Here is a 13,117-nt window from a genome sequence, read left to right on the forward strand (position 1 = left end):
TGTCAGTTAATTAGTTAGGTACTCTTGGTACACTGGGGGGTCCTAGAAAGAGTAACTGGCTCAGGAGACCAGAGACCCTGATTTTAGTCACGATTTGGGCACTTCACACCCAGGCAATGTTAGAAGTGTGACTTCTCTGCGATTCAGTTTCTTCTGCTGCAAAATACAGATAAGACTATCTCCCTGATCTATTTCACAGATACTGTTGTGAGTACTATATAATAGAGTGTATTTGAATGTGTTTCAGAATTTGTAATGCACTAAAGATGATGGTAAATGCTTTAAAAATGTAGTTTGCTGGGTACTTTTTTATGTTATAAATCATGATAGAAATCTATCGGCAAATAGAAATGCTTATGAATCATACAGCCCAAATTTAAATAAGTAATTTACAAATGCTTTATAATAAAATTAAAGAAATTATTTATGGATTTTTTTAAATAAAAAAATCTTTGCAGCTAAATATTCATTGACTTAATCGTTCTTTCTTTTAAAAGAATGTTCACTATTTGACATTATAACTCTCCAAAGGAGAAAGTCTATAATTAGTTCAGTTCTCTGCCTTGGAAGATTCATTATAAGGCAGAAGAGTGGAATAATTAAAGTTTTAAAATAAGCAAAAATATATAACTCTACACCACAGTCCCCTTACTTTAAAGAGTGTAAGAGGAATACTTCCCCAACATGTTTATAAACAATGTACTATTTATATAATGTTAACACTAACTCACAACTTACATCAAAATGATCAACCTTAATGTACATTTTCCCCTTACCAGTTCAATTATTAGATATCTGATGATCTTGAGAGATTCTACTGCATTTTTAAATGAACTGTATGTGATATAAAAATGCTTATCTATTGAATAACTAAAGCATTGGTCAAGTTTTGGAATATAGGTCAGAGTTTTAGAAAAATATATAGGAAACATAGCATTGTATATGATAGAGTCCCATGTAGAAATAAGCCTGTGCAAATAGGTGATATGCACAGACATGACCAATCATGGAAGTAACCTACCAACTTCTCTTTTAAAATGGTAAGCCTAAAAGTTCCAATAGACTTCTTCAAAAGAGCAAATGAATCACTTGTTCATTTGAAATCTCATAATATAATCATGGTGATATTAAATGGTAGTTTTTTTCATAAGAAAAAACCATTCATTATAATACAGGTAATAAATAGTAAATCCTGGAGAGTAGCAAAATCTGTGGACCAAATGACAAAAACATATCAGTAAAATGTGTTTAAGAACAACTATATAATGCTAATATTTCAATAGCACTATGATCTTTGCTATCAACAATCCAAGATTTACCTCTCCATCCAACACTTCTCTCTCTCTCTGCCTTCTCTCTGTTCTCTCTCTCTCTCTCTCTCTCACACACACACACACACAAACACACATAATTTCTCACACCATCTTGTCCCTACAAATGCAGCCCAGTTTATCTTCTGGTTTTGACTATTCAGTCTTCTTAAAAAGATCAAAATTCTTTCAACAAATCAATGATCAAAAATGACCCACTGCTTTCTTTAAAGATCTCTCGAGGTCATTCTGTGTTTAAAGGGTAGACTGCTAAGACCGTCCAGAGCTGAAATTAAATTCGCACTGGCACAGGGAAAGGTAAGTTTATCTTATGCTCAGCAGAACATATTTAAGTCAGGTTGGGAGCTAGTCGCTGATCATTTATCCTCAGCTAGCAGAGAGGTGGGCATAGTTAAAACTATTAAAGGCTTGGTTTTGGTCCCTTTCATTTTATAGTAGGATTTGCAGGACAGTACATCTGTGAGATAAGACAGGCTAAAGTAGAACTTGGTTTCCTCGAACCTGGCATTATAAGTTAAACAATAATAAAGTACATTTCTGCTACATCAGTGGTTTTTAAATTAGTCACTGTAAACATCCTATTTTCTTCCGTATTTAATTAATTTCAGAGCTTGAGCTTATGTCTACATCTATGTCAAATTACCATTTATTCTATGAAAAGCAGCACAAACACTGTTCATTCTGGTTTTAACACAAATTCCTTAAAAAAATGTTAAGGCCATTTAATTGAATCAGGGCCAACTGAAGATTACCCTGGTAGAAGTCAAACTACTGATTTAAGATTTTTGAAAAAGAGTCATAAGTGGTTGTCTTATGTTTTCCTCCTTGGGACTTGAGAACAGTTTGTAGGATTTATTAATCTCCAACATCCCCATCTCGATCTCCAATAAGCCAAAGAAAATGAAAACTTAAGGCTAACAGAGCTGTCCCAAGCAGGTCACCCAATGCCGTCAGATAGGGGATGGAGAAGCTATCCGGGTCCTTCCCTTTCCTCCAGAAGTGATGGACCATCCAGTCAGCAATCCACAGCAAGGTAAACACCTAGAAAACACCAGAGATTACTTCTGGAGCTTGGACACTCCTAGCCCAGTAAACATAAGGCCCACTGGGCCATAAAGTCTACGCCACAGCTTTCTGAAAGGAAGAGCGTGTGTCAAAGTCAAGAACCATGCTTGAAAAGAAGAAATATTTAACTGGCAGGAACCTTTTCTTCTCACAAGAAAAAAATGCCATGTATCTCCGCAATTAATAACATTTTTCTTCAACTTTTTACATATACCATCTCATTTTCTTCAAGCTTCCCCCAAATCCCAATAAGCCTTATATTGTACAGTTGCCAAACCAGTTTGTTTCAACTTCTTTCTATATGATAAACCTGTGAAGAAGGAAGACATATAAAGAAGGAAATAAAAATTAAAATAAGGAATAACATTCTCCTATTGCAGTTGCAGCAAATGAAATAAAGATGGGGAACCGACCATTCACTTACTAATTATAAGGCCATGGGTGGCCTGTCAAGGGACATGTCAGTCAATGGTAAGAACAATAACCAGAAGGGAGGTGCAATGAGGAATGACCTATCTCCATAGATGCACAGATGTAGACATAGAGTCAAAATATTTTAAAGGGTGATTCAAATACTAAGGTGATAGATATAAGTATTTTCTAGGCTATCAGGAATATGAAGACCATCTTAATGCTTTTGATTTTGGGGATCAGATATTTTCCTTTGAATCCTCTCATATTTTTTCTTTGATTCTCTTAATTTCCAAACTCCTTTAGTATTAAAAAGGGATATGGGATTAGAGAGGTCAATGTTCCCTGGTTTTGGACAGTTGGCAGGAACAGCAGCGTGACTGTGAGCACTTCTCCATCACCTACTCGCCAACTGCAGGCAAGTCAGATTCTATTTCTGATTGAACGTTAGAGATAATAATGGCACCTACTTCATCAGAATGTTGTGAGGATAAAATAATAGACTAAATCATCAGTCACTGGTACACAATAAGCTTTCACCGGATGTCTGCTACTAGTAGATCTTAAGAGCATCATTGCTGTCACAGTCTGTGGCCCCCCAGACAGTGAGGGCACTTGGTGTGTGCAGGAGGAAGCCCACCCCTGGTCCAGGGTCTACGCCAACAGGCTGTTATTTTTTGTTGTTCTGACATGTTGGCCAGGGAGGTGAGGTGTCTGCCTTGAGTTCTAAACTTCTGTGTGCTATGGTTTAGCTCTGACACCTTCACCAGAGAGGAGACTGACTTGTCTAAACAGAGAGACAGACATGTATCCATGCCAAAGGAGTGAACTTTAGATGTCTTTGGACATGTGTCAGAGAGAAAGGCTGTGTCTTAAGCCCCATTTTCCTTTGTGTGAGGCTGTTTCTTTTTAGTGTTTCCCTGGCAAAGACTGTTTTGGGATCAAAGAAAGTTCCATCAGGACAACCTGTGTTATGTGAAGAAGCATGGAATATTAGAAATAATTCTGGACTTGGAAATGGTAAGACGTGGATTTGATTTCCATTCATCAGCTATATGACTTTGGGCGAGGTTCTTCCCACTCTGAGCCTAAATTCTCTCATTTGAAGAAAACCCAAGAGGGCCTCATGTCTGCCATACTGACTTTGAGATAATTCATAAGAGCCTCGGTCTGGAGGCAGAAAGAGAAAGGTAATAAAGCAGCATGAACTCAGGTTACATCAATAAAAGCATAATGTACAGACCACAAAAGAGAGTCATCCACTGGGCCCTGGGTGGGCCAGGCCACATCTGGGTAGTGTGTTTTGTTCCAGATGCTTTATTTCCATAGGAACTCGTTCCCCCCTGCATCTTCAGTGTCTAACAAAGTGACTGGCTCACAAAGCAGGCACTCGCTATTTGACTGAATCCATGAGAATCAGTGGGACTCAAAGAGTATCCCATGAGAACAAGAACTGTTGTCCTGTGCAGGGAGGGCGGGGAATGTAAACTTAAGAAGGTTATGACATTAAGAGGAGACATTAGTTTATAATATGCAGCTTCAGAGGGTAGTTTTAGGCTGTGGGAGAAAAGTTACCAAAAGACAGAACTGTTTTCAAAAAAAAAATTGGGGTCGCCTATAAATAGAACAGTTCTGCAGTAAACTCTATATTCTTGGAATACATGGAGGTTCAATTAAAAAACATGCTGATGAGTGAGTAATGTGTACAGGAGGAAACAATAGTTTTGAAGAGAATAGGTAGCTAATTTCTATGGGATTGGCAAGAAATAGAAATAAATCTATATTATATGTGTCTTATTATATATTTATACAGGGTACAGTTCATATATATTTACATACACAAATTCATGTAATATATAATATCTATCATACATATATGATATGTATATAATTTATGAATTCCTTGTTTAACATCTGCATTGAATGGATTAGATTCATCTAGAACAGGAGTTGGTAAACTACAGTCCATGGGCCAAATTCAATCTGCTGCCTGTTTTTATAAATAAAATTTTATTGGAACTCCACTCTACCCATTCATTTACTTCCTGTCTATTTAGTCTATAATTTAATCCTTACAACATTCTCATGAAATAGGCACTCTTATTCTCCCCAATGTTCATTTGGAGCAATCAAGTCAGAGAGGTTAAGTGACCTGCTTGGCACTACAATGACAGAACTACGTAGTTGTGACAAAGACCATATGGTCCACAAAACCCAAGATATTTACTCTCTGGCCCTTTACAGAAAAAGGTGTGCTGACCCCTACTCAGGAGACACTTATTCATACAGAAAGAAATAAAATAGCATCCGTACCTCATATCCCAAAATAAATTCTAGGTAAGACTCAAGTACAAAAAGCAATACTTGAGAAATATTATAAGACAGTGTCTTACGACCTTGATGTGGAGAATGATTTCATAAGTAAAATGCATAACATATTAGTTTATATTAAAGATTTCCATAGTTCAATAAACACCATAAATAAAGTTAGAAATCATGCTCCAAGTTTGGAAATGAAAGGCTCTGCACTGTATATAACTGACAAAGAATTGGCATTCAGAATATTTAAAGAGAATATACAGAGAACTCCTACAGTTCCTAAGAAAAAGAAACAACCCAACAGAATAGAAAAGGAAATCCAAAGTGTTAATAAACATTTGAAAAGATGCTCAACCTAATAATATGGGAATGCAAATTAAACCACATTAAACTCCATTTCATACCCATCTGAGTGGTAAAAATCAATTTATAAGCAACAGTAATAGCAAACATTGTTTTTTTAAAATGGCCTTCTACAGGGACATGCGGTGTTCAAAGAGGTTCACATCAACTGATTTAATCCTCAAAGTACCTCTAGAATATACTACGGACTATGATTATCCCTTTTTGACATAAAAGGGCATGAAGGCATATGCGAAGTGTAGGAAGCTTGCCAGAGATCACACAGAGATCACACAGCTCATGGGCAGAGACGGGCTCCAACCCATTTTAGAGTCTAACACTAAAGGCCATGTTATTAAATAGCAGTGCAGCACTGTTTCGGTAAAAAGAACTCTGCATTGGCAACAGAAGCATAAACTGGCACAACTACTCTGCAGACCAACTTGGCAATCTCTGTTAGATTTGAAGATGGGCATCTCCTCAACTGAGCAATTCCACATAGAAAACATGATTTTTTTCCCCTTTTCTTCCGCAACGTGGGTAAGGATAAAACTGTTCGTGGCTGAAGGAGACTGGCCTGGGGGCTTTACTGATCCCAGTCCCAAGTAGCTACCCCAAGAACCGAGAGGACCAATATCTTGGGGTACTTGCAGAAGCTCTGCGGGAAACTCTGACGCTCACGGAAATGTGTAAGAACATTCACTGCACCACTGTCATCAAAGTCCAAAGTTGGAGATAACCTCAAAAGACTACTGACAAATAAATTAACTCTTAGGTCACACAACTGAACACTACAGAGAAGCTAAAATGAATGAAAAAGAGCTCCATGAATCAACAGGAGTATGTTTCAAAAGCATAACTTCAATGCAAAAAGCAGTAGGAGTCTACATAAAGTATGATTCCAATAAGGCTCATAAATATGAAAAACAATACAATGTGTTGTTTATAGATTCATTCCATAGCAGAATCAAAGGAGACCAGGAAGTGATACACAGGAGGCACCAGCCATATACATGATACGTTTTTATTGATCATTTTGAAATAGTTGCTTAAATAATTTGTTAAGGGTTGATAAAGCCGCGTAGTAAATACAAGGCTATTTTATTTCCTATAACTTCCTGTACATTAGTATTTTATAATTTAAAAAATGTGAGCAGCTAGGGCAGTGGTAAGTCACTGACCAGGGCTGCCTGAGCTACCTCTTAGAATACCTACCCAGGCGGACACCCCAGAGAGGAAGTTAGTGTGCCCTGCCAAGTCCATAAAAGGTTTGGACTTGTTAGTACCAAGTGGTGCTGGGGCTAATGCCAAAGGGGTATTTAAGTGTCTGTGTGTGGAGTGAGCAAAGATCTAATTCTTTCATTATTCTTTCAACTGTCCTCCCCAGCTCAGAAAATAAAGAGATGTTTTCTGGAGAAACCGAAGGGGAAAGTCACAGGACTCAAAAATACTAGAAACTATGAAGTTTGAAGAATGAGGATTAATTGGAAGTCTGCATAGTTAACAATGGGATTCCTTTAGACCATTGGTTTGTTCCAAGAACAGTGGGAAGCAGGAGTATAACCCCCTAGAGAGGACATCAGATGTTCAAATTCGGAGGGTTCCCAGTTAAGTGGCCTATCTCCCGATCCTCTGATAGGAGAGTACTCAGTCAACAGCCTTCTTTTTTTTTTTTTTTAAAGATTTTATTTATTTATTTGACACAGAGAGAGAGAACGTGCACAGGGGGAGTGGGAGAGGGAGAAGCAGGCTCTCCACTGAGCAGGGAACCTGATGTGGGGCTCGATCCCAGGACCCTGGGATCATGACCTGAGCCGAAGGCAGATGCTTAACCATCTGAGCCACCCAGGCACCCCATTCAACAACCTTCTCTACTCCAAGCTACTCACACTCTCCATGCCTCAATCTCCTCCTTGTAAAATAGAGGAAATAATCCCTATCTCATAGATGAAATACTGCAGAATACTTACAACAATTCCTCCCTCATAGAAAGAACATAATAAATATTTGCTATGATTAAAAAAAATAGGGGCGCTTGGATGGCTCAGGTCATGATCCCACAGTCCTGGGATCGAGCCCACATTAGACTTCCTGACCAGCAGGGAGTCGCCCCTCCCCCCGCCGTGCTCCCTCTCTTTCTCTCTCTCTCAAATAAAAAAAATTAATAAATAAATAACAGGTCCTACATGAAGGAACAAGAACTTGACTTTCCCAATAGCAGCACTGGGAGACAAGGAAGCAACGCCTTCAAAATCCCAAGAGAAAGGTATTTCTAATCCCTAATCCTGTGCCCAGTCAATTTATCACCCAAGTGTTGAGGGTAAAACTATAGCATTTTAAGACATGCATGCACTCAGGAAGTTTTCTCCCGTGTTCTCTTTCTTTGGAACTTTCTTGAAAATGTGTTGATGCAGAATGAGGGGAGAATCGAGAGAGAGAGAAGGAACGGGGATGGGGAAATAGAAGAGCCAACCGAAGAGAGCAATGAGGGAAGAAGGCTCGGGGATGAGAGCCCTGCAGTGGTCTGGGGAGCCAGAGTCTAGACACAGCAGGTGGATGGAGAACACTGGAAATGAAACTTGATCACCACGATCAAGGCAAATGGCAAATTATCTGATATAACAGAGTTTGGGGGCAAAAAAACTAAGTATAGATGTGTGACAGCTGTGATGGAGCACTTGGGAAAAAATTAAGGATTGTTATATAGGAAACTATGCCAGTGAAAAAACAGGGCAATTATCTCCAGGAAAAAAAACAAAAAAAAAAACAGAGAGAGATAAAAAGAAAGAAAATAAATTTAAAAAAGAAAGAAAATATAATGCATGCCTTGGCTCTGTGATAAATGATATTTATAGACATAGAATATAAACAATACTTATTCATTAAATAAAAATTGAGACTTCCTATATTAGGAGGAAGAAAGTTGGGGAAATAAGGCATGGGGTAAGATGGCTAGATCCTCATCTACCATAACTAACAGTCCATAGATAATTTCTTAAATTAAGAAAGCAAAATTAGCAATCCAAGTACAACATAGAGATAAAATAACAGAAGCAGCAGCTAGAGTTGCTCTGGAGGAACAGTAGTATCTAGTTTTTTATACACACATGTAAAAGAACTTTTTAAAACATATATATAACATATCTTTTTTCAACATGTGACCCATGAATGAGCTATCAAATCAATTTAACATAACTAGTCTTTTAAAAAATGAAATAGAATAAAACAGAATACAACAGGGTTAGAATAGAAAGTATTAGCATGCTAATAAGGATATTTCATACAACTTTTGTTTCAACTATGAAATTACACATATTTATATATTTTATTTATATATGTGTGCATTAGTTTCAGTATAAACATATTTCTTTTCTTTCTTCTTTTTTTTTTTTTAGAGAAGGGAGGGGAGAGGGAGAGAGAGAAAATTAAGCAGGCTCCACGCCCAGTGTGGAGCCCAACACGGGGCTCACTCCCTCTCGCATCTCTGAGATCATGACCTGAGCTGAAATCAAGAGTCAGCTTAATTGACTGAGCCACCCAGGCACCCCTAAACATATCTCTTACTGAGTGCTGTGGTCAAAAACATTTGAAAGCTACTGATCTAACATGTACATCTGACATGTTAGGTTCCAGGGATCTCACGCTGAAATCTCTGGAAGGAGAAAGCGATGTCATCTTTCTACTTATCTTTGTTTCTAGCAAAACACTTATCCATGATAAGCCTGAAACAAATGTGTGTTGCTGAACGGGCTCTACCTCTGAATGACTGTGTTACTGACAACAAGTGAATAAACTGTCAAGTCTTCCTTACCTTCACAATGAGATAGCCATTACTTACCTGCGGGTTGCAGAAATTCAATTATATATGTAAAGGGTTAAGCAAGTACTGTACACAGTCAGTACTCAATAAATATTAATGCCACCCTCATTGTTCATCCGTTATTATGCTGAATCTATGATCTTTATTTAAAAGGTTATTGGGGGCACCTGGGTGGCTCAGTTGGTTGAGCGGCTGGCTCTTGGCTTCAGTGCAGGTCATGATCTCAGGGTCCTGGGATGGATGGAGCCCCATGTGGGGCCCTTTGCTCAGAGGGGAGTCTGTTTGGGAGTCTCCTTCTCCCTCTGCTCCTCCCCCCACTCACGTTCGCTCCCTTTTTCTTCCCCTCTCTCTCAAATAAAATCTTAAAAAAAAAAAGGTTAGAATGGAAGTGTGAACATTGTTTTCTAACACTCACTAACCAACGTGACTTTTCTCTCTGATCCTTAGCTGAGGCTTAAAATAGATGAATTTATGTCTTCATAGTCTTTTCTAGCTCTGGAGTCCAAAGGTAAGAAATCTGTTGCCATGAACTACGTAGCGATTACTTGCCTCACTCTTGCATGTCTTCTCCCACCCCCTCCCACATTCTTACTCCATTAATTGGATTTAAGCTTCCTTCCCATGCAATTTCTTTTTAAAGGTATTAGGATGACTTAAAGTTCACTCAGGTTTCAATTTATTATTTTTTTTGCAAGTTAACAAAGGATTTCAGTGTTTCTTTGGAACATAGTGTAATGAATTATTAAAATCACAATAAATATCAGATACTTCTTAATGCAACATGTTTTATTTTTAAAAAAACAAAACGAAAATTTGAGGAATGCATGCTTTTCACTGCAAAACCACATTGAAATCAAACTAGGGTAGACCGTGTTTTTTACATCGTTGGTTTGGTTTTTATGAAATATGCATAAATTCTTCAGGTAAATATACCTTCTGAAAAGGCAACTTTGGTAGCCTGTTCTGCATGTTCTAGATGTAATGCTTGGAATTTAAATAAATATCCAAAGTACAAAAATATATATTTGCTTTGGGCGATATTGGTTCTCTTGGTCAGCTCCTTCTTAGAGCTAGAATCAACATTCCTGTGTACTAGCATTCCCTCAATGCCCTGAATGCCAGTCATGGCCTTGTGTATTGTGTAAAAAAGACGATTCTTCAGGGAAGGAAGGCTTAGAAATATGATGCAAATAAACACTAGGAGTAGCAAATTAGTACAGTTCTTCCAAACCCCTAACTTACAAAGGCTGAATTTATTCCCCCTATAAAAATATGCTTCCCTAATCCAGTTTCCAGACTAGAAACCTACTCATTAAAATCGAATATATAAATGTTTGCTCAGAAGAATTTAGGATTATCAGTCAACAGGAATTCAATCTACTCCTGATATTTAAATAAAAGCAACTTTTCTTTGGTCTAAACTATTTTTGTAAGGTGGCAGGTGGAGGAAGGTGGGAAATGAATAAATCTTATTTTGAGAAGGAGCCCGTAACATTCCTAAGGAGTCCATGGCACAAAAATGGTGAAGACCTTCTGTCCGGGGGCGTCTGAGTGGCTCAGTCGGTTAAGCGTCTGCCTTCAGCTCAGGTCATGAGCCCAGGGTCGTAGGATCGAGCCGCACATCAGGCTCCCTGCTCAGTGGAGAGCCTGCTTCTCCCTCTCCCACTTCCCCTGCTTGTGCACATCCTCTCTCTCTGTGTCAAATAAATAAATAAAATCTTAAAAAAAAAAAAAAAGACCTTCTGTCCAAAAGAAACTTTTAGAATGTGTAGCTTTAAAAGGTACAGATACTAAGATACTGATAGTGTTCTATTTCTTAAGATGACTAGTGAGTGTCCTGGTGTTCACTGAATTATTATTCTTCATACCTTGTGTGTGTCACTGTTCAATCTATTCAATATTTAATATATAATTAAAATTTTTAAAAAGATTTTATTTATTTATTTGAGAGAGAGAGAATGAGAGATAGAGAACACAAGAGGGAAGAGGGTCAGAGGGAGAAGCAGACTCCCCGCCGAGCAGGGAGCCCGATGTGGGACTCGATCCCGGGACTCCAGGATCATGACCTGAGCCGAAGGCAGTTGCTTAACCAACTGAGCCACCCAGGCGCCCTATAATTAAAATTTTTAAAAAACATAATTTTGGGCTGGGTGTTCATTAACCCTGGCCCAGTTAATCCCACCATTGATCGCTCCATCGTCTGACCATGTCATTCTGTTCCAATCATACAAAAAGCCAGTGATAATTAACGTCACTTAACATTAGAAACTGACAACATGAAAATTAAAATTAAAAAAGTGAAGCAAAGTCAGATGTTTCTTAGTTTCTAATAAGAAGGGGAATAAAGATAGAAATAAAGCATATGTAAATAGCTATAGGAAATGAACATTTATTGATTTTCTCCTACTGAGTTAAATTACTTTAATGCTGCTAGTTTCTACAGAATATTAGGGAAAGATGCAGGAGGCAGACACCAGGCCCTGAGCAACTTAGGTGCCCCCCCTTCTCCCTCTGCCCATAGCCCAGAGATCGCCCTGTTTCTATACCATCTCCCTTTCAGGTAGGAGGCCTTTCTGCGGGTTACCTAGCAAAACATTTCACTAAAGAAAAAAAAAGAATATTCACTCATTTAAAACCATTTATTGTATGCCTTTCCAATATATGTATTGTAAATTTGAGAAGTAATCTTTTTAAAAATATTTTTTTAATAGCACACCAAAATATTTGTGGTGGTGGTCTTTGAGTGTGGAGACTGTATATGTCTTTATGATATGAAACAAAGCTCAAACTTAAACAAAAAAGCCCATGAAACGATGACCAAAAACCCCTTCCTTGCCTAAGCTCAGTACAGAAATCTGTTTTTTCACTTTACTAGGTGACATATGGTCTCAGAAAACAGATTTAAAAGGATAATTTTGAAATCTATAGGAACTGAGTAACAAATATTGCTAGAACATGGAACTACCCGGAAAACATTTTAAAGGTAGGTAAGGGGGAAAAAAAGGTGCAGGTAAAATGAAAAGTATTAGAGGTACAGTTCTGAACTTCTTTGACATAAGAAAGGTAAACCCTGAAAAGAAGACAACTCACTTTAATGGGAGGAAATAAAAGGAAGGGACAAAGAAATCATTGAGATATTTGAAAATCAATCTTTTCTCGATATAGAAAGGTCTCTTAAAGTTACTGGTTAGAGACAGAATATTGAGAAAAGCAGGGAATAGAGTTGGAAGTACAAAAGGAAGAAACGTGTAATTAATCTAATCTACATCTTAGAAAAAAGCAGCCATGAGAGGTGACAAGCATGAAAACCAAGACATAATCCACTTGGACTTCCATAAGGTTTGAGATACAGTATCACACAAGGATTCATAAATATAATTACTGCTGCTGTTGAAATGCTAGCACACTGAGAACTCCATGTTAAGAGCAGAGAATAAAAGGATATTGATTTGGCAGGGATCACATAGAAAAACATCTACATTAGTTTTGGTTATTTGGCACCTCCATAGCTGTAAAAATACAAATACTCCTATAAATGAACTGAGACCCACATAAAGAAGATAGCTTGCAATTAAGAAGAATGACAGATGATTTCTTTTGACACTAAAATGTAAAAAAAAAAAAAATGCGAAGGCTCAAAAGAAAACAGTTGCATAAGAATAGACATATACATCAGTGGAATGCAATAAAATTTAAAAATAGACCCACATATACATAAACTGATTTCTGACAAAGACACTAAGGTCATTCAAGCCGGGTAAGGGTAGTTTTCCCAATAAATGTTGCTGGAACAACTGGGTATTCATAAGGAAAAATATGAACTTTAATC

At 37.7% G+C, this 13,117-nt stretch overlaps 1 protein-coding gene across 3 annotated transcripts in view; it reads right to left on the reverse strand.

Moving 5' to 3' along the window:
- Positions 1 to 1,959: 1,959 nt before the first annotated feature.
- The window catches only part of SLC41A2 (solute carrier family 41 member 2), a 112,272-nt gene continuing 101,114 nt past the window's right edge, over positions 1,960 to 13,117 (reverse strand). For all 3 annotated transcript variants that reach the window (XM_088025310.1, XM_028121688.2, XM_028121689.2), the window contains one exon: positions 1,960 to 2,372. In XM_088025310.1, coding sequence (XP_087881436.1) covers positions 2,187 to 2,372 — 186 coding nt within the window. In that variant the 3' untranslated portion in view covers positions 1,960 to 2,186. The remainder of the gene's footprint in view (positions 2,373 to 13,117) is intronic.

This window comes from Eumetopias jubatus, unplaced genomic scaffold (genome assembly GCF_037043125.1).
Source record: "Eumetopias jubatus isolate StellerSeaLion01/CBP00866 unplaced genomic scaffold, mEumJub1_p1.0 scaffold_8, whole genome shotgun sequence".
Lineage (NCBI taxonomy): Eukaryota > Metazoa > Chordata > Mammalia > Carnivora > Otariidae > Eumetopias > Eumetopias jubatus.